Source organism: Procambarus clarkii, chromosome 13, assembly GCF_040958095.1.
Source record: "Procambarus clarkii isolate CNS0578487 chromosome 13, FALCON_Pclarkii_2.0, whole genome shotgun sequence".
Classification (NCBI taxonomy): domain Eukaryota; kingdom Metazoa; phylum Arthropoda; class Malacostraca; order Decapoda; family Cambaridae; genus Procambarus; species Procambarus clarkii.
In genome coordinates, this window is record NC_091162.1 from 18233868 (window position 1) to 18259329 (window position 25462).

The 25462-nt window shown below is 43.1% G+C and overlaps 3 protein-coding genes across 5 annotated transcripts; all 3 read right to left on the bottom strand.

Annotated features, from left to right (window-relative positions):
- Nucleotides 1-2778: 2778 nt before the first annotated feature.
- On the bottom strand, nucleotides 2779-4401 carry LOC123757075 (uncharacterized). The gene is made up of 2 exons (XM_045740459.2): nucleotides 4397-4401; nucleotides 2779-3481 (listed from the first exon to the last, which is right to left on the bottom strand). Exons 1-2 carry the CDS (start codon nucleotides 4399-4401, stop codon nucleotides 2779-2781), a joined length of 708 nt encoding a protein of 235 aa, XP_045596415.2.
- Nucleotides 4402-5657: 1256 nt separating this feature from the next.
- On the bottom strand, nucleotides 5658-12685 carry LOC123757353 (uncharacterized). Its single transcript, XM_045740922.2, has 4 exons — nucleotides 12313-12685; nucleotides 8220-8593; nucleotides 7472-7576; nucleotides 5658-7208 (listed from the first exon to the last, which is right to left on the bottom strand). Exons 1-4 carry the CDS (start codon nucleotides 12511-12513, stop codon nucleotides 7040-7042), a joined length of 849 nt encoding a protein of 282 aa, XP_045596878.2. The 5' UTR covers nucleotides 12514-12685; the 3' UTR covers nucleotides 5658-7039.
- A 755-nt stretch (nucleotides 12686-13440) lies between these two features.
- LOC123757352 (uncharacterized) lies at nucleotides 13441-24314 on the bottom strand. Of its 3 annotated transcripts, none has more exons than XM_045740919.2 (4): nucleotides 23979-24314; nucleotides 16813-17168; nucleotides 15458-15562; nucleotides 13441-14749 (listed from the first exon to the last, which is right to left on the bottom strand). In XM_045740919.2, exons 1-4 carry the CDS (start codon nucleotides 24171-24173, stop codon nucleotides 14581-14583), a joined length of 825 nt encoding a protein of 274 aa, XP_045596875.2. In that variant the 5' UTR covers nucleotides 24174-24314; the 3' UTR covers nucleotides 13441-14580. The 3 variants fall into 3 exon arrangements, with proteins under 3 accessions (XP_045596875.2, XP_069180252.1, XP_045596877.2); XM_069324151.1 differs by lacking the exon at nucleotides 23979-24314 and adding an exon at nucleotides 19334-19364; XM_045740921.2 differs by lacking the exon at nucleotides 23979-24314 and adding an exon at nucleotides 18339-18494.
- Nucleotides 24315-25462: the final 1148 nt, after the last annotated feature.

The window sequence follows — 25462 nt, forward strand, 5'->3', positions numbered from 1 at the left end:
CAAGCGGTTGTGGTCCGACCGACATCATTTCCCTCCTGGGTCGTGATATCAACATGTGAGTGTAGTTATTGGTTCTGAGTGGTGTGTTTCCACAGTTCTTCCTGGGTACTATATAGCTTGTCCGTTGCTGGATAACTCTCTATCCAAAAGTGTGTAAAAACTTGAATTTGTTTCGAATAGTCCTTTTTATTAGCAATTATGAAACCTGCAGTTTTGGTGCTGGGGAATGTGATCAGTAAAGCGATTGTTCTGTACCTCAGTACAAGTCTTGCCGATTCTGTGATAGTACGGCAAATAATCGGAGAGTTCTGGATCCCCTCCCAACCCTTCCAAAAAAAGTACATACTTTATTCTACGCTGTGACAAAATTTACATCTCTTGTAACCCATGCATTACTTGAGCACATTGATTTTTGTTAATTATATCTCAGTGCATCTATAGTCAGATTAAGTGCTGCCATCTGGTGTGTTTTCTTTCTAATTTTACAGGAAATGTAGCGAGTGTTGTGGCCTTAGGCTCCTTGCTTGCTCCTGTGGGCAAGAAGTTGGCTGTAAACGAAGAATGTCATGTATGTTAGTGAATCTCATGACGAGATAAATTTATTTCTAACAATGTATTCAATGAGAAAAATCCGTAAGAGCTGTTATGAGTGTTCGAACCTCTGCAGTGGGTAGACCCAGGCACACGCCCTAGTCAACTAGAGCGTGTGCATGGGAACACCCGTCGTGTAGGTTCGAACCTTCATCACGGCTCCTACGGATTTTTTCATTAATACATCACGTTAGTGTGATTACTCTCTGTGTAATGTATTCAGTACTCAGCAGTCCCCGTGGCCCTTTGCGAGGGATTTGGCCCGGGTTCGTATCCTGGCCGGGAAGGATTGACTGGGCGCCAATCCTTAACTGCGTGTAGTCTCTGTTCACCCAGCAGTGAAGGGGTACCTGGTTGTTAAACGAATTGGCGGGTCGTATTCCAGGGAAAATTAGGATTAAGGACTTGCCCGAAACGCTATGCGTGCTAGTGGCTTTATAAAAATGTAAGTAAGTAATTATCAAAAGAAGGCACCAAGCCGGGAAGGCTATGTAGTACTACAAGAATGTAAGAACTCTTGTATATGTAAATAAAATAAAATACTATCTTAGCTCAGTGTTGGTCCTATACATATTTTTATGTTATGAACCTTTTTCCACTTAAGTCAATTCTCCTCCGTACTCTACTTGTGCACATGTCATCATTTGGACTCTCGCATTTCTCTACCCACAGAGCGTCGCTGGCGGGTGAACCCAACACGGCCGAGGAAGGGAGGGAATACGAGGTCTTCCTGGAGGCCGAGCGTCTGGGTAGACAGACCGGGAGATGCGAGGAGCACTTCCCCCAGTGTAAGACCTCGCCCTTCGACCTCATCCCCTACGCCCTCCACTCAGTCGTCTAATCGACTTCATCCCCTACGCCCACCACTCAGTCATCTAATGAACCTCATTCCCTACGTCCTCCACTCAGTCATCTAATGAACCTCATTCCCTACGCCCTCCACTCAGTCATCTAATCGACCTCATCCCCTACGCCCTCCACTCAGTCATCTAATGAACCTCATCCCCTACGTCCTCCACTCAGTCATCTAATCGACCTCATCTCCTACGTCCTCCACTCAGTCATCTAATCGACCTCATCTCCTACGTCCTCCACTCAGTCATCTAATCGACCTCATCTCCTACGTCCTCCACTCAGTCATCTAATCGACCTCATCCCCTACGTCCTCCACTCAGTCATCTAATCGACCTCATCCCCTACGTCCTCCACTCAGTCATCTAATCGACCTCATCCCCTACGTCCTCCACTCAGTCATCTAATCGACCTCATCCCCTACGTCCTCCACTCAGTCATCTAATCGACCTCATCCCCTACGTCCTCCACTCAGTCATCTAATCGACCTCATCCCCTACGCCTCCACTCAGTCATCTAATCCTTAAGTCCATCGGGAAAAGTGCCATTTGAAAACAACAAAATCTGTCAGGAAACGGTAAGGACGTCTGCCGCGGGGGCCTCCAATAAGGTCATCGACTCTTCAAGCCAACACAGTTGTTCAATGATCAACCATTAAGTATATTTTAGCCTTGAACTTAAAGACTAAACGTCACTACAGCAACCTCTCATCACACATGCACTGAGATGTTTGAGACGCCTCTTGGAGTATACATGCATGATGTGTGAACTCCTTTACCAGTGTTAGATAAAATGTGTAGCGACAACAACATTGCCTACCGGGGATTTACTCAGCTTTAGTATGTGGCGCCAACGGCAACTACTTTCTCTGATAGACCAACAGTTCAAATGCATTAGTCTCTGCTATTGTCTTACGATGGCGTTGTCGTTTAAATTGTGGGATAATTGTCATTTGTGGTATAATTGGCTCGCCTGGCAGCGTTACCGTGTGGTATAATTGTTAACTGTTGCACTGCCGATTTTTGTTAAATTATTCTCCTGACAGTGTTGTCGTCTGGCAGCGTCTCCGTCTGGCAGTGTTATCGTCTGGCAGCGTCTCCGTCTGGCAGTGTTATCGTCTGGCAGCGTCTCCGTCTGGCAGTGTTGTCGTCTGGTAGCGTCGTCATCTGGCAGTGTTATCGTCTGGTAGCGTCTCCGTCTGGCAGTGTTATCGTCTGGTAGCGTCTCCGTCTGGCAGTGTTGTCGTCTGGTAGCGTCTCCGTCTGGCAATGTTATCGTCTGGTAGCGTCTCCGTCTGGCAGTGTCGTCGTCTGGTAGCGTCGTCATCTGGCAGTGTTATCGTCTGGCAGCGTCTCCGTCTGGCAGTGTTGTCGTCTGGTAGCGTCTCCGTTTGGCAGTGTTATCGTCTGGTAGCGTCTCCGTCTGGCAGTGTCGTCGTCTGGTAGCGTCGTCGTCTGGCAGTGTTGTCGTCTGGTGGCGTCGTCGTCTGGCATTGTAGTCTGGTAGCGTCGTCGTCAGGCAGCGTTGTCGTCTGGCAGCGTCTCCATATGGCAGTGTTGTCGTCTGGTAGCGTCGTCGTCTGGCAGTGTTGTCGTCTGGTGGCGTCGTTGCAGTGTTGTCGTCTGGCAGCGTCTCCGTCTGGCAGTGTTGTAGTCTGGTAGCGTCGTCGTCTGGCAGCGTTGTCGTCTGGTAGCGTCTCCGTCTGGCAGTGTTATCGTCTGGCAGCGTCTCCGTCTGGCAGTGTTGTCGTCTGGCAGCGTTGTCGTCTGGCAGCGTCTCCGTCTGGCAGTGTTGTCGTCTGGTAGCGTCGTCGTCTGGCAGTGTTGTCGTCTGGTAGCGTCGTCGTCTGGCAGTGTTGTCGTCTGGTAGCGTCGTCGTTTGGCAGTGTTGTCGTCTGGCAGCGTTGTCGTCTGGCAGCGTCTCCGTCTGGCAGTGTTGTCGTCTGGTAGCGTCGTCGTCTGGCAGTGTTGTCGTCTGGCAGTGTTGTCGTCTGGTAGCGTCGTCGTCTGGCAGTGTGGTCGTCTGGTAGCGTCTCCGTCTGGCAGTGTTGTCGTCTGGCAGCGTCTCTATCTGGCAGTGCTGTAGTCTGGTAGCGTCGTCGTCAGGCAGCGTTGTCGTCTGGTAGCGTCGTCGTCAGGCAGCGTTGTCGTCTGGTAGCGTCGTCGTCAGGCAGCGTTGTCGTCTGGTAGCGTCGTCGTCAGGCAGCGTCGTAGTCTGTTCGCTTCTTTGTTCGGAAACAACAGTGACCTCGTTTTGAATAATATAATTGTTCATCAATCTATTTTCCTCTTGTCTCTCCCTCCCCATACATTCTATGAAATATACATTCCATATAACCATAACTGTAGCATAATGAATAAACTGTTACTGTATATTGTGTTGCAATATTTATTAACGAATGTGTATGAACACTATCGTCAAAACATTGTGATAATATATATATATATATATATATATATATATATATATATATATATATATATATATATATATATATATATATATATATATTTATATATATATATTTATTTATTTTTTTATTTATTTATCTATGTTACATATTCTTATATGTAGTGGCGAATAAAACTATTATTTGCTTTATATACTGGGTGTCAAACTATTTTTCAATATTTGTTGTGAATAATTAAACTATTGGTATTATTTTTAGTGCTGAATCAAACTATTATTATAGTATGTAATTATTTTCAACTGTTTTTGTCATGTGCATTGATCCAAGCTGTTGTTTGTTCGTGTAATGTAACATATTTCTACTTGATTATTGACTGAACTCAGAAATGATTGCAAGTAATAAAATTGTGTATATTATCCACAATGTACGTGAAATATGTAGCGTATCAATAGGTCCTATAATTTCCCCATTACCACATGCGAGGCAGGGCCTACAGTAGCCCCATTACCTCATGCGAGACAGGGCCTACAGTAGCCCCATTACCTCATGCGAGACAGGGCCTACAGTAGCCCCATTACCCCATGCGAGACAGGGCCTACAGTAGCCCCACTACTCCATGCGAGGCAGGGCCTACAGTAGCCCCATTACCCCATGCGAGGCAGGGCCTACAGTAGCCCTATTACCCCATGCGAGGCAGGGCCTACAGTAGCCCCATTACCCCATGCGAGGCAGGGTCTACAATAGCCCCATTACCCCATGCGAGGCAGGGCCTACAATAGCCCCATTACCCCATGCGAGGCAGGGCCTACAGTAGCCCCACTACTCCATGCGAGGCAGGGCCTACAGTAGCCCCATTACCCCATGCGAGGCAGGGCCTACAGTAGCCCCATTACCCCATGCGAGGCAGGGCCTACAATAGCCCCATTACCCCATGCGAGGCAGGGCCTACAGTAGCCCCATTACCCCATGCGAGGCAGAGCTTACAGTAGCCCCACTACTCCATGCGAGGCAGGGTCTACAGTAGCCCCATTACCCCATGCGAGGCAGGGCCTACAATAGCCCCATTACCCCATGCGAGGCAGGGCCTACAATAGCCCCATTACCCCATGCGAGGCAGGGCCTACAGTAGCCCCACTACTCCATGCGAGGCAGGGCCTACAGTAACCCCATTACCCCATGCGAGGCAGGGCCTACAGTAACCCCACTACTCCATGCGAGGCAGGGCCTACAGTAACCCCATTACCCCATGCGAGGCAGGGCCTACAGTAGCCCCATTACCCCATGCGAGGCAGGGCCTACAATAGCCCCATTACCCCATGCGAGGCAGGGCCTACAGTAGCCCCATTACCCCATGCGAGGCAGGGCTTACAGTAGCCCCACTACTCCATGCGAGGCAGGGTCTACAGTAGCCCCATTACCCCATGCGAGGCAGGGCCTACAATAGCCCCATTACCCCATGCGAGGCAGGGCCTACAATAGCCCCATTACCCCATGCGAGGCAGGGCCTACAGTAGCCCCACTACTCCATGCGAGGCAGGGCCTACAGTAACCCCATTACCCCATGCGAGGCAGGGCCTACAGTAGCCCCATTACCCCATGCGAGGCAGGGCCTACAGTAGCCCCATTACCCCATGCGAGGCAGGGCCTACAGTAACCCCATTACCCCATGCGAGGCAGGGCCTACAGTAACCCCATACAAGATGCCTGCTCATCACCAAATGTGCATTAATGCTAATTGGCTCGTTTTTCTGAAAATCGATGAATGACTACAGGCTTCAATTATAAACAAAATCAAAATGCTTGCTCTGTTTATTTACATACATATTTATAAGAAAGTAAAAATGGTTCTTTAACAATTTGTGTGTGCAAATGGTACATTCTTCATCCTATAAATGACAAGAGAGAAAATATATGTGCATCCCTAATAAACATCTTCAATGGATACCTGATAAACCGCGCTGTGATTCATGCATCAGGCTGCGAGCAGCTGTGTCTAACAGCCCGGTTGACCACACCAACAAACAAATAGGAGGTCTGGTCAGAGACCGGGCCGCGGGGAGTTTGATCCTCGGAACCAACAAATGGGAACTGAAAAGTTAGGACATCCCTGGCTGAGTAATTCCTTCTTCTGCTGCAAACTAAGAAAACATTCCGCTGAGAATTGTTGTTAGCAAGGAGCGAGTAGTCATTATACCAGGAATAATGCCATTATATTTTGTGCCTTCTGTAATGCTTTTTGCGCTACCGCTCACAGGATGGGTATTGGGTGCACAATAAACTAGCCGCCTCCGGCGACAACAATAAAAAATCAATATGTACGAGGAATGATATCGCGTGTCTTCAGCAATTCCTTATTTCACAGCGCATATGATTTAGATTGTACGGTTGTTAGCCATGGCTTCAAGTCTCATCTTACATATCACGGTTCGGTAACGGATTTTATAACCTACATAACATTACTAGACTAACCTAATCTAATCTGAGCTAACCCTCTGGAATCAAGTATTAGGATGACTAACTCATCCATAATTATTTTTTCCCCTCTTAACTCTAATTGTATTATTATTATTTTTATTTAATGACTTCAATGTGAGCAAAAGAATACACATACACTAATGCTTGTTTTAACATTTACATTAAATTCACGCCATGCTTCTCAAATATAGGTTATCAGTCATTAGCTGGCGCACGCTAGATAATTTAAATTCCTCCTCAAGAAAGCCAATTAGTAAGGAATAAAACATCTGGGTCACACGTGTGCTCAGTGCAATTACTACTTAACTCAGTAACGAGGCTCTGCAATTTTTGGAGAAGAAACTCAAACAAATATGCTGATAAATACACATTTAGATTTGTGTTCAATGGATTTATGCATTTCTAATACTCCTAAGAAATATATAAATAATCAATATTAAGATTACTTAATGCCACAAGTGAGGTAACTGAATAACGGTATTCGATGACAGACAATGACGCTGACAAGTGACGATCCTGTCATACGATACCAAATAATGCCACTAAAGATGTCCCTGGCAGATAACATCCATGAGACGATATCTCCAGCAGACGATACAATTTCCATACGATGTCATCAAGAGACAACGCATTTGCCGGGGTGATATCACCGACAGACGACGCCGTTACGAGACGATGTTCCACCAAACACCGCCAACTGTTGAAGATTAGCTAGACGACGTTATGGACAGTATAGGGAAGGAGGTCGAAAAGCGACGCCTTACACTGGTAGTAGCGTTCGTCACAATCGCCGTTCAGTTTGCCGTGCAGTTCCGCTTCGATAAAATGGTCGAACTCCTTCCTTTCTTCCTCGGTGTCTCCTCGACCCGCTAGCGAAGCTCTGTGGGTGAGAATGATGTGACATTCATCAACACACACCAAACTCGTGCCTCTTCAAGCAAAAGATGAAATTGAGAAAATCGTGAAGTGTGCCACTAGGCTGCTACCAAAAATAAAAGAAGTGGGATATGAACAGAGGCTATAAGAACCCTGAAAGGCATAAGATGACCCATAGGAAACGTGAGCCCAGCACACTCATCACAGACTGTTCAGCTTGGACGGCAACATACTCACCCCGCTGCCACACCCGTCAGAAATACTCACGTTAGGAGGGTGTTGATCAGCTCTCCCAGCAGACCCTGGTCGAAGGGCGCCTCGGCCACCTCGCATATAGTCCTCAGCAAGCAGCTGAGACCATCCAACCCAGTCCTGTACACATAATCACTTGTGATTAAAAAATTAAAACTGAATTTCACTAATACATTTCACCCACGGTGACGTCATGATTCGCTACACTAATTAAGATCCTGGCAATTATTAAAATACACTCAACGGTAACCAATTAATCTAATCCCGAGGATATCAGGTGTTGTTCGCTTTTATTAGATAATATGGTTGTTACTGTATAAAGAAGGGTCAAACCGGATGATTATGTGCAGAGATTGCACTTCCTGGGTCATATTCGTGACAGCTTAGACCCATTAAAACTATACTCCAATAAATATGATTGCATTTCTTGATGAGATTAAGTAACATAGGAAATGGACATGGAACATATTTTAAATATATAATTTCTCGATTCAAAAAATTATATGAGAGGTGGAACCACTCAACCGTCATCAGAGCAGATATTTCCTATAGTGTACACAACCATGTCAAGATTAGGGGGAATGTCTTGTGTTTTTTTTGACGGTCCAGACTAGGCTACCCCACTGCCTCACATATTCATTAACATGTAATTACAAATTTTGTAACATGATATTTACTACAAGTAATGTACGTCTGCATGAGTGTATGTACACATGTGTTTGTATTCAAATAATAACTTAAATTACAAATGTTGTTTATTCACCTGTTGAAGGTTGACACCAGACTATTGTAGAAATATAACCGCTCACGGCGGGCGGCCCGTCTCGATGTAACATGCTCTGGCTGGGTGCTGTGCTCTGGCTGGGTGCTGTGCTCTGGCTGGGCGCTGTGCTCTGGCTGGGCGCTTTGCTCTATCCGGCTGCTGTGTTCGGGTTCTTTCCAGTGACCATAGGGCCTAGTAATGCTGTTTGGGCTATCGACAAAGTCAAGGTCCTCGTATCCGACGTCAATAGATCGTTTGAAATAACCTTCCCAGTCACTTACTTCCAGAAGCGGAAACTTGATTGGTATGACAAACTGTATTCTGGCTCTGTAGAGGGTGTAGGTGTTGAAGGGGAAGTTTATCGACCATCTTAGCTGAGGGGAAGAGAAGGGTAACTTAATGCCTATTGACGGCCTGATTTTTAAATGTTTATGAGGAAAAACATTAGGTTTTACATTAATACTAGATGGGATACCATTGGGAAATTATTTAACTGTTTATTCTAAATTATTAAATAATTAGTAAATATAAGTTTATTTCAATAACTAAATGTTAGCATATAAAAGTCCATAGGAACTGGTATGTGACGTCACGTGCTCTATAGGCTTCCAGAACGTGTCAAGGACTTCAATTCATGGGTGACGTGTCAAAATAATTTATCTAGTCTACAATATATATATTGTAGACTAGATATATAGACTATAGTCTATATAGATGTATAGACTATAGTCTATATAGATGTAGACTATAGTCTACAATATATATATTGTAGACTAGATATATATATATCGACCAACCGTGACTGTACAAAAGTTATTGCTATCATTCTCACATTTTTCTCCGTTCCTCCACTGATCTTATATATATTTTAGTTTTTGATATTTTATTACATTACAACTGTGCTTGTTGAGACTGTGTGCGTATGTGCTGGTGAGACCATGTGCGTGTGTATGTGGGCTTGAGCCAGTGTACAAGAAATTCTCGAAGAATACCAGAAATTGGTATTCTGTAAGCACAGAATACCAATGTAAGAACATTATAAGTAATGTATCCTGTATGATCAGGCTTTGTAGTAGATGATGTCCAGCACGCCTGGGGACGAGGATAATGATATGGGGGTCACCAGAGTTTATATGTTGCAAGACAGGACACTGGTGTCGTTTATAGCGGGGCTCCGTATAATGCGCGACAGGTGCGCCGCTCTGGTGGTGAGGGTTCTTATTAATTAAACTTGTTTTGTGAAAAGATATGAGAGGGACAGGGATATGTTATATTCAAATGATTATATTCACCGAGAGGTATGATCTGGATCCTTGCATATTGTAGTAAAAGTGATATATATATTATTGTACCGGATGGATGCTCGCTTGACTGTTTCGTTTGGATGCTCGCTTGACTGTTTTGTTGTCTTCAGATCAGCTGTGTCGTACGTGTGTACAGGTTGGTGGAAAGTTAACTCCTAGTTTAATTTCTATTTGTTCTAGCTTTAGTCATGTGCAGTTTGCTTATTATTATATATAGTTTAAGCACTGTTTATTCATTATAAGTATTGTATATTATATGGCTTGTGTTATTGCAGGATGTAACTGCACTGTAATTATTTAATCAATAAAGCCACATGTCTGGCAATGCTTATCCTTTACCTCACATATATACACCGAGATGTATATACCTGCTTCTATGTGTAAATATACCGAGAGTTTACTATAGTCCTTGAAAATGTTCAGGACTAACGTACACTTGCTGGTTGCTCAATAAACTCATGTGGTGGCCTTCAAAATTTCGGAAATGTTATGTTTGTGTGAACAGGCTTTAACTTAAAGAATTTCTTCTGCCTTTGTATTTTTAATTATGTGTTTAGTTTAAGCAAGTAACATTTGTCACCTACAATGCAGACGTTATTACACTCCATTTTGTACAGGTTTTGGGGTCTGCGACTAACACATAAAGAACGTGTCACAATAACGTGGCGAGAAATGAAATACTCATCCCACACGTCTGAAAATAGGAAAGTGACAACGTTTCGGTGGCCCTGACCCTAAAGTGACAACGCATCGGTGGCCCTGACCCTAAAGTGACAACGCATCGGTGGCCCTGACCCTAAAGTGACAACGCATCGGTGGCCCTGACCCTAAAGCAACCCGTTCTCGCAAATTTAATAAGTCAATATTGACTTATTAAATATGTGCATAGGTGACATGCTTAACATAATAGATACCCTTAAAAAGATTCATAGAAAACACCGACCTTACCTAACCTTGTTAGTATCTTAAGATAAGCATCTTATTGCTTCGTAATTACAATTATTACCTAACCTATAATAGGTATAGGTTAAGTAATAATTGTAATTACGAAGCAATAAGATGCTTATCTTAAGATACTAACAAGGTTAGGTAAGGTCGGTGTTTTCTATGAATCTTTTTAAGGGTATCTATTATGTTTAGTATATCACCTATGCACGTAGTTAATAAGTCAATATTGACTTTACGAGAACGGGTTGCCCTAAAGTGACAACGCATCGGTGGCCCTGATCCTAAAGTGACAACGTTTTGGTGGTTCTGACCCTAAAGTGACAACATTTTGGTGGTTCTGACCCTAAAGTGACAACGTTTTGGTGGTTCTGACCCTAAAGTGACAACGTTTTTGTGGTTCTGACCCTAAAGTGACAACGTTTTGGTGGTTCTGACCCTAAAGTGACAACGTTTTGGTGGTTCTGACCCTAAAGTATCAACATTTTGGACCACGTTTCGGTGGTCCTGACCCTAAAGTGACCACGTTTGGGTGGTCCTGACCCTAAAGTGACCACGTTTCGGTGGCCCTGACCCTAAAGTGACAACGTTTTGGTGGTCCTGACCCTAAAGTGACCACGTTTCGGTGGCCCTGACCCTAAAGTGACAACGTTTTGGTGGTCCTGACCCTAAAGTGACCACGTTTCGTTCCGTCCTTGACCCTTATCAAGTCAGGTCTAAAAAAAAAGGGACGTCATCACTTATTTTCATGTGTGGGTTGGGAATCTAACGCATGTAATTCGGGTTTTGATCAATTCATTGATTTTAATCTGAATAGTTGCTTGAATGTGCCTGCAATAGCGTTTTCGGTTTGCTATAACATTTTAAATTTAACTGATAAAGATTCCTACAACCTTCCCACTCTTCTAATTGTTATATTAGTCTGAAACAACTTCTATCACGTTGTACATTCCCTGGCGATGTCAGTATGCATCCCAGTTGCCATGAACCCATTAATATTTACTATTTGACAGAACCCCATTGCCTAATTCACTCATTTCCCTTCGCCACCTTTGCCAGCATTGTCTCAAATAGGTTTGTGTCAACTTTAATCCAAGATGATTTTTCCAGCAGTATCGTCGATCACTTCTTCTCTGGAAGACACACCATTACCCTTTCATATATTTTAGTAAAAAAAATCAAATATATATCTAATCTGAGCCCCCCTCCACTATCAGAAAACATCACGGAACAAATTGGCTATAATTAAATTCTTTTATTGGATTTTCCGGTTGGGTATTTATAAATGAAACAGATTTAAAGTGAAAGTATCAACACAGAAATTAAGTTTGTACATGTTGTTATTCATTATCTGTATATATAATCAATATAATACATTATTGTTAAGTGTCAGATAATATATTTGTTATACTTTACAAATAATCTGATTACTAACTAATAAGACAGTTTGCCAACGGATTTAAGAACTTAACACAACTCAACCTTTTCTTATAATACAACACAACTCATCCTATCTCAACCCAACCTAGCTTTACACAACCCAACATAACATAAACACAACCCATCCTAGTGAAATCTAACTCTACCCACCCTAACCTAACACAACCAAACCTAACCTAACTCAACTCATCATAACCTAACACTACTCAACTAACTCAATTTAAGCCCACCAAATTTAACAGCCTAACCTATCTTAAGCACTTAATCTAACACAGCCCAGCCTAACATAACTACACATACTTATTATATTCTGAATTAAAAACGTACATATGTGCGAACGCCTATGAACTATATGACAGTGCTTGTTTCATAAGGCAAGATTAAGGTGTGGAAAATGTACTTACCTCAAGGTTAGACCCGGGTGAGAGGATCCTGATTTGGCGTCGCTTGCGTGAGGCCGGCTGCGAGGAGCTGGAGGAGGAGAGCTCCTGCAGCCACCCTAAACCAGCGTTCGTGTTGTAGGAAAAGTAATTTTCATTCCTCAGTGCTCCCGTTGCCTGTAGGAGACACATCACGGCTGTCACGAGGATTAGATGCGGTCTCATGGCTGTGTTTCCGATGGTGATGGGAGGTGAGGTTGTTCCTATAAGAGTGTTGGTGGAAGCAGGAGCCCCGACTCGTGTATATCTCAGTATGAAGGACAAAGTCCTGCTGCTGGTGGTGGTGGTGTTCTGACCACCCCCGCTGCCCGACCCTCATGCGCCGCCCCCCATGACAGACTCCGCCTCCCGCTGCCAGACCTCGGCACCTCCCGCCAACGGTAGACGTCTTGTTTTAACTTATTTTTATATCCAACTTGGCTTTCAACTACTTTTTTTATTTAGTTTTAAATTCTAGCATATTGGCGTTTCGTTTTTCACAGAGCATCAAACAAATGCTGGATACAGTGCTTGGCAATGTTGAAGGCTGCCTCATGTCTGAACCCATAATATTAGGGCAGATTACACGGCGACCGGGCGGTCATCTTAAGACCAAATTCTTCGTCCACCGTCGTTGTTGTTTTAGATTCAATTACTCGAAACGAAATGTTGCAAAGCAGCACGAGCTATGGTGAGCCCGTAGAGGACTTACCTGGAAGTCAGGAGGTAAGTTAAGGATTATCATGATCCTCCGAAGCCAACTCCTGTGACCTTCCTTCCCCATGACGGAAGCCATAACTCCTTTCTGACTCCTGAGTAACTATTTACTTCTAGTTGACAAGAGGTATCAGGTGTTAGGTATGTTCCCAAACACCTTTTTCTGCTCAGCAATCGAGACTAGTAACCTAAGAGAATTACGACCATTCACCATGCTTTTATAAGGAGCTTAGACAGACTTATCATAGTTACTTTCAGAAAAATAAATGATAAAACTGCCGGGTCTGAAGGTCCACTTGTTGAATAAGAGGAAACACTAAGAAGAAGGATATATAAATAATATAATGAATCTGTCTCTGTGTGCATTTGTCAACAAGGGTTACAATAACAAGCAGCTTATTTTAAATTATTTATTTCATACAAAACATTTTGCCCACAAACAAGTACGAAATAAATATAACCGGTAATTATCCATAGACGAATTTCCATACTGGCCAAAATCCCAAGTAGTTAATCAATATAACAATTATACAATCAAAATTTGTATTATTTACCCACTTCAAATACCATCGATTTATAATAATAAATAAATAATAAATAAATGTTTATTTAGGTAAGGTACATACATACAAGAGATTTTACAAAGATTGATGGATTTATAGATAGAGCTAGTACATACAATGCCTAAAGCCACTATTACGCAAAGCGTTTCGGGCAGATATAAGATAATTATATAACATAAAAACCTATATTCGTGTACGTGATTTCTAAATATTATTAACGACGTGAATATTGACCCTAACAAGGGGGGGGGGAAACAGCGTCAACTATCAATACAAGAAAAGTCATAATTAAGCTATTGATTGCTCACAGAGAACTCCCTCTCCTAAACCTTATAGCCTGATGCTTCCCTGCACCACCAGCTGGTCCAGCTGCTGGTGCAGTTGTCTTGACAATGAGTCTCATATTATGGGGGGAGGCTGTATTAACAAAGAATTAATAGTAAAGTTATTAGATTGCATTTCTTGTGCATTCCATCTCATGTTGAGCTTCTAATATATGATAGAACTTACGATTTAGTCATATTAGACGATGTCTCCGCGGGAGATGTCCTTATCAGACGATGTCCCCCCCTCCACCCAGCGCCTTTACGCCCAACCGCTTGGGTTGGACGGTAGAGCGACGGTCTCCTTTTATGCAGGCCGGCGTTCAATCCCCGACTATCGAAGTGGTCGTGTACCATTCCTCCCCCCCCCCGTCCCATCCCAAATCCTTATCCTGACCCCCTTCCCAGTGCTATATAATCGTAATGGCTTGGCGTTTTCCCCCGATGATTTCCTCCCTCCCAGCGCCTTTGCCAGATGATGTCTCTGTAGACGATGTCCTTACCAGTCGAAGTCCTCCTCTATCCAGCGTCTTTACCAGACGATGTACCCCTCTAGACAGTGTGTTTACTGAGAGATATTCCCAGAGATGACGTCCTGACCAGACGATATTCCCAACAGACAACATGGAAGAAGTTGAAGAACACGGGGACTATATGGCGTTCTGGATGGCTAAGGGGAGGAGGTCAAACAGAGACTCCTGGCACTGGTGGAAGCGCTTCTCACAATCGCCGTTCAGTTTGCCGTGCAGCTCTGCCTCAATAAAGTGGTCGTACTCCTCTTTCTCCTCTTTAGTGTCTCCTCGACCTGCCAATGACGCTCTGGGGGCGAGAATAAATCATGAATCAGTCCATATCCATGCTTCAGTTGGAAAATAAATTGCTTTATTTTAAGTCGCTATCAACAAAGTTCATCAACGCACATATTTGGAATCTCTGCCTTGCTAATCACAAAACATTAAAGGTCTAAATATTTGGACTAGGCTGGTGGGGAGAGTCCAAATGATGCCATAATTAAGTTAACTGGGGCATGAGGAGAGATCAAGAGAAATGATCCTGGCATTGATGGAAAGGAGAAACCCCTAGAGGAGACCTGATGACTACTTTCACGATTCTTAGAGACAAGGTGGACAAGAACAGACTGATCAGCATGGGAATCAGAACGGCAAGATGCATGGGGGAAAATCGGAAACACTGTCACAGGTTAGAGGGACTTGGCGGTTGTGGTAGTGGAGAATATATACTTTCACATATTTAAAGTACATATGATAAAATACAAATTGGCCGAAAATCAGTTTCAGGCGACCAATATATTAAGAAAAGACAAAAAATGCGGGACTTTGGAACTGGAGGTTTCGACGAATACAGTCAATTAAGTAAATAAAAATTTATCTACTGCGCAAATAGGAAATGCTTCAGTTCTAATACATTATATATTTCCTCAAGTGCTTCACTCCTTACTGTTACTGACAGTTAAAGTGGTCGTTGGCCCCTTTATCCTCACCCCCCCCTCCCCTCATAATTACTCACGTCAAGAGGTCGTTGATCATCTCCCCGACGATGCCCTGGTCGAAGGGCGCCTCGGCCACCTCACAAATGGTCCTCAGGAGGCAGCTGCGACCGTCCACCCCGGCTCTGCCCACACACACAATTCGCATGAGTTTTATATCAATGTAAACCAATATATGAAGCGATGGCTACAGATAAGTAATGAGTACTGTTAACTGTTAACTAACAACTAACTGTTAACTGCTGATAACTGTTACTAACTAATGTTGTTGTTTTTCACACATACACACAAACACACTCCCCAGGAAGCAGCCCGTAACAGCTGTCTAACTCCCAGGTACCTATTTACTGCTAGATAACAGGGGCATCAGGGTGAAAGAAACTTTGCCCATTTATTTCTACCATGACCAGGGGTCGATCCCGGGTCCCTAGATCTACGCATCCAGAGCGCTGTCCACTCAGCCACTAGGCGCCCTGTACTCACCTACAGCTGCTACGGGCTGCTTCCTGGGGATGTGTGTGTGTGTGTGTTTACTATTTGTTTCTGCAAAATCGAACTATTAGCTCTTGGACCCCGCCTTTCTAACCAATTTATTTTTCTTCTATTATGTCTATTACATATATTTCACTTACACACGCACACACATCCCCAGGAAGCAGCCCGTAGCAGCTGTCTAACTCCCAGGTACCTATTTACTGCTAGGTGAACAGGCCACCAGAGTGAAAAAAACTGTCCATTTGTTATTGCCTCTGTCGGGGATCGAACCCGGGCCCTTTAGGAGCTGTGTGTCTGTTGGTCCTTCTTAATCTCTCTTTGCTCCTCCTTTATCTTGGGGGCTTCCTATTTCTAGGTTAGGTCTGGGATGATTGGTGTAGGTACCTAACCTCCTAGTGGTTTTAGGTGTGTACTCACCTAATTGTGCTTGCGGGGGTTGAGGTTTGTCTCTTTGGTCCCGCCTCTCAATTGTGTGTGTGTGTGTGTGTGTGTGTGTGTGTGTGTGTGTGTGTGTGTGTGTGTGTGTGTGTGTGTGTGTGTTTACTAGTTGTGTTTACTAGTTGTGTTTACTAGTTGTGTTTTTGCGGGGGTTGAGCTTTGCTCTTTCGGCCCGCCTCTCAACTGTCAATCAACTGTTTACTAACTACTTTTGTTTAACTACTAACTTGTTTACTAACTACTACTACGTGTGTGTGTGTGTGTGTGTGTGTTGTTACAAACGTTGTGACGTTTTGAATAATTTAACAAGTAATGTACAACTGCATGAGTGCATATATATATATATATATATATATATATATATATATATATATATATATATATACAATTCTACTAAAATAATAACCTTTCAATAACCAATTTTGTTTAACATGGCACTCACTTGTTGAAGATTGACATGAGGCTATTGTAAAGATACAACCGCTCCCGGCGGGCGGCGCGTCTTGATATTTTGTGCCACTCTTCTGGTTGGTGGCTGTACTGGGGCTGGTGGCTGTACTGGGGCTGGTGGCTGTAGGGGGACTGGTTGTTGTGCACTGGTTGATACCAGTAAGCGAAGGGTCCCGCGGCGCTGCTGTCGGCAAACTCCAGGTCTTGGTAATCAACGTCTGGGGTCCGCCTATTGGGGTCTGCGATTGCGATGTCTTGTGGAATCCCAAACTTGATGGGAATTGCAAATTGCACCCTGGCTTTGTATAAGGTGAAGGTCTCGAAGGGAAAATTAACCGACCATTTAATCTGAGGGAGAGGAACACTTTAATGCCTAACCGTAATTCTGACCTCATATATAAAGTGTGATGAAGCATTTCCTAATATTTGATCCCTGATCACTTGAGCTCTGCAACCGGCTACTAGCTTACTATGTGAATACAAACAACAGCAACATTATGATAATAATAATCATTTTAAATAAATCCTTATTTGCAACAGAATTAAGTGGATTGTGATAATCAATATATATTGCAATATTAAAGCTAAGTACATTTTTTGAACCCTACAAATACGCACAGCATTTTGGACATGTCTTAAACCCGACTAAATGGTTTAAGGCTCTTTAAATGGTTGCAGGTGTTATGTTAATGATATATTATATATAAACACAAAATCCGGATTTCGTTATTGGAATACTAGTGCATTAATAACTACTATAATCAAACTAACCTAACCTATGTCAAATCTTAGACCTAAAAAAGTACATATATATATATATGTTATAGACTAGGCCCAAAGAAGGGTAGGTTAGGTTGCTGTCTTCTTTATCGACCCCTAAGCACAAGTAGCCTCATGAAGAAGTGAGCGTATTGTACATATACTCTTCACTCGCTATACGTGCTCTGCCGCCTGGAGGATACTATATTAATAACAGTAATAAGGAAAGGTGGCTATACTGAAAGACAATACCAGTAATGGAGTTGGAAGTTGGGATAATAATATGTGAATTTGTAGGTTCATGACGACGAACCTACAAATTAGATTTGAACCTAAAAAGTAGATTAAAATTGCAAGTATTGCAGAACGTTTAGAGCAAGAGCAGGGGGAAGTACCGTGAAGCTGTTGGCTATATCCGTGTCAGAGTCAAGCTTCATAGCTTATTATTGAATATGCACACTGCACAGTAGCATAATGTATCTGTGAGAAAATATTAAGAAATTCTCTGGGATTGAACTCGCCCAAGGTTCGAACTCAGGTCCTCTTGTGCATTAGCCTAGCTGATTAGTTTGATTAGGTTTATGTTAAATTTTGCGTCAATATTAGACATATTATAAATACTTATAAAATGTATTGGTTTTCTTACTAGAACGCTCCTAGTAAGGCGTCCAGTTATGCCGATCGCATGGTTAACCTCTCCGTAAATAATCCAACCTTTTAACGTAACCAAAAACGTACGAACCCAAGCAACCCACCTACCCTATTGAGTCCGATGCATAAAAAACACATTCGTAACTCGTTACTTTTCCTAGTGTGTTGCATTTCTAACATTGGTTACGTAAACGTAAAAAACACGATCCTGTTAGCTGAGAGGACGGGTTGACAGCGGACCTGAGCTCTCAACAGGTCATCTCTCACAATCCGTCCTCGACTCAAGTCCATTACATCCAGCGGTCAACCCCACAGATCCATTCATAAATTTTTACATGTTGTTCATTCAAAATGAGAATTTTCTCAAATATAAATTAATATTATAATAGGATATTGTGCATATTTAGGTTAGGTTAGGTGTTTAGGTTCTGTTGGTGATTATTTGTATTTGTAGAACGTGGGTGAAGCATTTATAGCGTTGTGCTTCGAACAAAATTTGTCAGTGAAGCACTTGTTCCGGAAGTGTTCGAACGAAATCAGTTGTGAGTCGTGTGTAAACCGTTTTTCATTCATAAATAGCTGGGGTTTGGCGGGTGCATGGAATCACTCTTGGGTCTTTGTTTGGAGGACGGACTGCCTCTTAAGAGATGGAACCTAAGTTCAATTCCCGGACAGAGCGGGACGATTGAGCGCGTTTCCATTGCTCCATTCAGTAAATTGGAACTTTGGAATTAGTAAACTGTTGTGAGGTGCATCTTGGGAAGGGTTAGTCGTTGGCTTTAATAGGCTTCTTATCCACGATGGTGTTATATATATATATATATATATATATATATATATATATATATATATATATATATATATATATATATATATATATATATATATATATATATATATATATATATATATATATATATATATATATGAACGCCCCAATTAACGCTATCAACGTTGATTAAACGGTGAAGTAACGCTACTCAGGAATACTATGCCCAGTGTGGGTGGGTACTAAGTACTACTCTGGGCTATTGTGCCCACTGTGGGCACGCGGGGTGGTCAACAGAGGACGCAGTGGTCATCATTTCCTACATTCAACGCACCTTGTCCCTCTCATCCGCCATTCCCCACAACACCTCGACACAGACTGGAGTCTCCCCTCCCCCCCCCCCTGCTCACGTAACCTGTCGCTGCATGCACGCGGCATGAATCTCGATACCTGTACTGGCCTCCAGAAATTGGTATTCTTCTCCCATACTCTGATTCATGTCTCGTGGTTACGTTCGTGGATGTGGACACGGGTTCATGTTCATGGGCACGGGTTCATGTTCATGGACAAGGGTTCGCGTTCATGTCAACCCGTCCTTCAGCTCGTTCTTATAAACAATAGACAAATACCCGTTAACCCAGTCGCAAAACCTCTTGTTTATGAGTGTAAAACGATTTACACACAACTCGCAACTGATGATGTTCGAACACTTCTCGAACAGTGCCTCACTGGCGACCAAAGTTCGAACCACAACGCTGTAAATGCTTCACCCACGTACTACAAACACAAATAATCGCCAACAGAACCTAAACACCTAACCTTACCTATGCCGTACTATACCTATAAGTTAAGTATATATAAAAATATTGACATATATGAGAACAAACCAACTTTTAACACACAGTATGTTACAGTTCATCTAGGAGGAGGGGGATGTCCGCCGCTTTACCGAGCCTGGCCTGACGACGGGTTGGAAGGAGGCAGTTCGTCCTCATAAACAAACGCCCACACGATTCATAATATATGGATCTGGGTTCGAGAGAGAAACAATGAGGACAGGTTTTCTCCTACCTTGTGCCTCTGTTCATCATCCAGTACATAGGTACTTGACAGTTAGCGTTTATTGGTTTCTTCCTAGGATATGTTAGTGTGTGTGTGTGTGTATTTACTAGTTATGCCTGCAGGATCGAGCTGTTAGCTCTTGAACCCCGCCTTTCTAATCGTCAGTTGTCCAGCCCGTCCTCCAAAGACCCAAAAGTGATTCCATGCACCCGCCAAACCAGCTGTTTATGAATGAAAAGCGGTTTACACACAACTCACAACTGATTTCGTTCGAACACTTCACTGACGAATTTTGTTCGAACCACAACGCTGTAAATGCTTCACCCACGTACTACAAACACAAAATCTCCAACAGAACCTAAACACCTAACCTAACCTATGCCTATATCCACAATCTGCTAATATATTATAATATTAATATATATTTGAGAAAATTCCTGTTTTGAATGAACAGCAACTTAAAATTGATGAATGCGTCTGTGGGGTCGACCGCTGGATGTAATGGACTTGAGTCGAGGACGGGTTGAACCGTCAGTTGTCATATGTACTAACTCCTCACCTATTTTTCCTCGTGTCATATCAAGTATATATTTATCAGACACATCCCCAGGATGCAGCCCGTAGGAGCTAACCCCCAGGTACCTATGTGAATATGCTAGGTGAATAGAGGCACCAGATGAAAAGATACCGGCCATTTGTTTCTGCCTCGGCCGGAAATCGAACCCATGCCCTTAACACTACGACATTCGAGCGCTGCTGTCCACTAGGCCCCGTGAATGTATGGAGGGGGAGGATGTATGGAAATGCAGACTATAGTAAAAACTACAAGAGAATATATGTAGGAAATCAGTACACTAGAAAACCGATGGTCCGAAAGGCGGGGTCCAAGAGCTAACAACTCGATTCTTCAGGCTCAAATAAGAGAATACAGAAGCGAGCGCGCGCGCGCGGAACTTAATATTCTGGCTGAGGCTATTAAATAACTCCATGAAGGGGAACACGTGACGTCATATTTGAACTAGAGAAAGCTCATGAACTATAACCAAGACCTACTTCCCTAGCGGCATGATACGTCCCTGGCGGCATGATACTACCCTGGCGGCATGATACTTCCCTAGCGGCATGATACGTCCCTAGCGGCATGATACGTCCCTAGCGGCATACTTCCCAGGCGGCATGATACTTCCCTGGCGGCATGATACTACCCTGGCGGCATAATACTTCACTAGGTGCATGATACTACCCTGACGACATGATACTTCCCTGGTGGCATGATACTACCCTGGCGGCATGATACTTCCCTGGCGGCATTATACTTCCCTGGTAGCATGATACTTCCCTGCCTTCTTGATACTTCCCCTGGTAGCATGATACTCCTCTGCCGGCATGATACTTCCCTGGTAGCATGATACTTCCCTGGTAGCATGATACTTCCTTGGTAGCATGATACTTCCCTGGTAGCATGATACTTCCTTGGTAGCATGATACTTCCCTGGTAGCATGATATTTCCCTGGTAGCATAATACTTCACTGCCGGCAGGATACCTACCTGCCAACAGGATTCTTTTCTGCAGACAGGACACTCCCATGCCGGTAGGATACTTTCACGTCGACAGGATACTTCCCAGCTGGCAGGATAGTAAATGTTCTGCCCTTCCTCTCGAGTTGCCACAACGGACAGAAAATGGAGTACTAAAAAAAACGAACCTATCCTAACCCGACCGAACTACCCACTCCTAGAAATAAATATAAAGTGAATATTTGTGAGCATCTGCGTTCTTTTACTACATCATATTTTGTCCGTTAGGAAGCTTGACGTCAAAATGCGACGTATTTGTTTTTCGAGAGGACCAATTATCTACCAATCAGTTACAAGGAACAGTATGACTGGATAAGATCTAAGTATGAATTGCAAGCTCAAAAAACTGTGAGCACATTGGAAGCATTTAGCCAGCTCTTCTCTCAGCTGATAAGGAGACAAGATTCTGGCGAACTCTCGCTGTTCAAAATCTGATTATCGTCAATATTTCCCTTTGAACGCGATTAGTCAATGGTACTAATTGAAGCATAAGCTTAATAAAGTTATAAAACTCATATTTACAAAGGAGCATACAACAGGTTCTTAGTCCACATGATAAAGTGTTATTTAGGCTACGGAAGCGATAGCGGAATATTTAGGTGGACGGTCGCTGGCAGGGGGGGGGGGGTAAAGAGGGGGGAGTAGGTCATTATACCGTTATTGTCCGTGATTGACATTACTATTTACAGTATTTCTGTCATTGTTATTGTAATTATTACATTTATGTCCGCTTTCACATGGTTGTTACAATGCAGAACTGAACTGGCCTGTAGTTATGTACAGCGTCGCTTGTATTCACCTATTCCCAGAAGTTACCTGAGAGCCACTAACACTCTAGTGGCCTCGATGTGGACAAGAAGCCGGTGGCTTGTCAAAAGTCCCCCCCCCCCCATTTGTCCTGATTTTTTTCCCAGCTGGATTTTAAAATTTAACCGTTTTGGCATTTACGGCTTCGGCGGGAAAGCGGTTCCATAGGTTTATTACCCTGTGGGTGAAAAAGCAAAATCTCCTGTTTTCAGTCCTACACTGCTGCTTGTTGAACTTGAAACTGTTGCTTCTTGTTTGTGTTACATCTGACCTTTTGAAGAAACTGTCTGGATCAACATCCTCGAAACTGTTCAGTATTTTAAACGTTTTGATGAGTTCTGCCCTGTCATATATTTCTCTGTGATGATGAGTGTCATTATTATAACTCCTGTAGCCGTTTTGATGAGTTCTACCCTGTCATATTTCTCTGTGATATCGTCATATATTTTTCTTATAATATTGTCATTATTATAACTCCTGTAACCGTTTTGATGAGTTCTACCCTGTCATATTTCTCTGTGATATTGTCATATATTTCTCTTATAATATTGTCATTATTATAACTCCTGCAACCGGATTATTATTATTATTATTGAGGAAATCAGTAGAAGTCATGAAGATTCGAACTTGCACACTGGGCAAACTCAGCATATGCCCTAAACAACTCGGCCACAAAGCTCAAAAGCCATAGAACCTGGGATTCAACTAAATCCTATGGCTGTGGTATAGGAGTTCTACCTACAACGTTTCTCTTCAAATGCACAAAGAAATCACATTAACATGATATGAGAAAATCCACTAGGACTATGGGTGGGTGCGAACCTACGACCCCGGCATTTAATATTAATCATAATTAATGTTATTATTATGAGCTACCATGTTTTATATCATAAACCCTCTCCGACGCGCTAATGTATGTAAACAGATCCATCAATGTTGTAGCTATAATGTTGATCAGTTCATGAGACCATTATGTGCCTCTGTAACCTTTCCTCCATGATCAATTATTGGGTCCATAATAAATGAACTAAATGATTGTGACCGTTACCCGTAATTTTTGGTAATTTTACTAATAAACCTGGTTTTAAATGTGGAAAAATTACGCAAGGGTGATATCAATTCTACTGACTTGAGGAGTTTATCTGAAGGATCATAATGCGCACCCAGAGTCCTGAAGCCCCAAGATATTACAGCAAACCTCTACTGCTGGTGGTGTGGCAAAGGATGCTTCTTGAGATTACATGATTACTTAACAATATAATTGCTTGTTTTGTATCACAAAAATACATGTTAAACGAGTATAACATTTGGGACGCATCGACAAATTATGTCCGTTTTTTGGTTTATTTTGACCTTAATATTCTATAAATATGATGGAACATTGTGAAATGAGAGAAAACATTCATAATATTTGACAAAATGTGGTCATTAAATTATCATATTAATTATGATTATTATTTTCTGTTACCTTTAAGCTTTCAAGGGTGCCCACCGATTTCCAGACCTAATACAATACTGCAGAAGTATTTACCTCAAAGTTAGATCCAAATGGGAGAGCGAGTCCTCGTCGCCTGCGAGAGAGAGGCTGCAGGCTGCCGGAGGAGAGCTCCTGCAGCCACCCCAGACTAGCGTTCGTACTGTAGGAAAACTCGGTGTCTTGCGCCAGTACTTCCGATGTCTGCACAAGACACAGCATGGCCGCCACGAGGAAGAAGTGCACTTTCATCGCTGTGGTGATCCAAGATGAGGTTGTACCAGGAAAGGTTGGTGGTGGTGGTGGTGGCAGCGTGGGCGGAGAGTGGCAACAAGACCAAAGGGTGAGGAAAAGAGGAGCTCTGGACTCGTGTATACCGCGGTATGGACAACGGTCTGCTGCAGGTAGCCTACTGCCGTGCCTACCCAGCCGCCCGACTATTAATTCCAGCATCCCACCTCCTCTCACCCCCCCAACCCACACCAGACTCCGCCCTCCAATGCCACACTTTAGGGCTTCATTTCTCTATTAAATCCCACCTTAACCTTTAATTTTGTGTGTCCTTAGTTTCTTTTTCATTGATTTTTTGCAAACTTATTCTCTGAATATCTAACATGAAACAAATGTGAAGCGTAATCCTTAGCGACGTCGAAGAGTGTTCATTTTCTGAGCACGTAAAACAATTCAATGAATTCAAAATCTTCAATCATGACTGAACAGAAGTTTTACTTTTATTGTTTTCAACATAAGATAACAGTAATTTGATTACCATGTGAAAAAGAAAATCAGTAGGAGCCGTGAGCCGCCTCACTGCAAAGGATTTTCTCATTAATGCAATCACGTTACTGTGATTACTCTGTGTGCCTCATGTGAATTTCTTATGACATAAATATCAGAACTGTTGAGTCTACATTAACAAAAAAACACATTAAACTAAAGTTATTTACCTTACATGCCTCTCGTTATATTAAACCTGGAACACAAAGTTTGCCAGGCTGGAGGTGCGCCCCTCGCGTACCCGGACAACTGTGCACTGTCCACTCAAGCGTTCACAATGTCACTACAATGTACTAAATTAACCGAACCTAACCTAACCGTGAAAAGAAAAATAGAAAACGGGACATCACGTCAGTTTTGCGTGCCGGTGTGATTTTTAGTTTTTGGCCCTAGGGGAGTTATGTCAAAATATTTTGTATTTTTTCAAGAAGCAGGTTGTAGTGAGCAGGGCTGGGAGAGTGGTGTACCTGGAGCTTCCTTACCACGGCAACTGTGAGCAGGCCTGGGAGAGTAGTGTACTTGAAGCTTCCTTACTACGGCAACTGTGAGCAGGCCTGGGAGAGTAGTGTACCTGAAGCTCTGAAGCTTCCTTACTACGGCAACTGTGAGCAGGCCTGGGAGAGTGGTGTACCTGGAGCTTCCTTACCACGGCAACTGTGAGCAGGCCTGGGAGAGTAGTGTACCTGAAGCTTCCTTACTACGGCAACTGTGAGCAGGCCTGGGAGAGTGGTGTACCTGAAGCTTCCTTACTACGGCAACTGTGA

Coding starts and splice junctions, on each gene's coding strand:
- LOC123757353 (XM_045740922.2), bottom strand. CDS start 12,513: ATGAGACCGCATCTAATCCTCGTGACAGCCGTGATGTGTCTCCTACAG. Junction 8,594..12,312: donor CACCCGGGTCTAACCTTGAG/GTAAGTACATTT, acceptor TCTTCCCCTCAG/CTAAGATGGTCGATAAACTT. Junction 7,577..8,219: donor CTGGTGTCAACCTTCAACAG/GTGAATAAACAA, acceptor TTATGTGTACAG/GACTGGGTTGGATGGTCTCA.
- LOC123757352 (XM_045740919.2), bottom strand. CDS start 24,173: ATGAAAGTGCACTTCTTCCTCGTGGCGGCCATGCTGTGTCTTGTGCAG. Junction 15,563..16,812: donor CTCATGTCAATCTTCAACAA/GTGAGTGCCATG, acceptor GTGTGTGGGCAG/AGCCGGGGTGGACGGTCGCA. Junction 14,750..15,457: donor ATGATCAACGACCTCTTGAC/GTGAGTAATTAT, acceptor TCTCGCCCCCAG/AGCGTCATTGGCAGGTCGAG.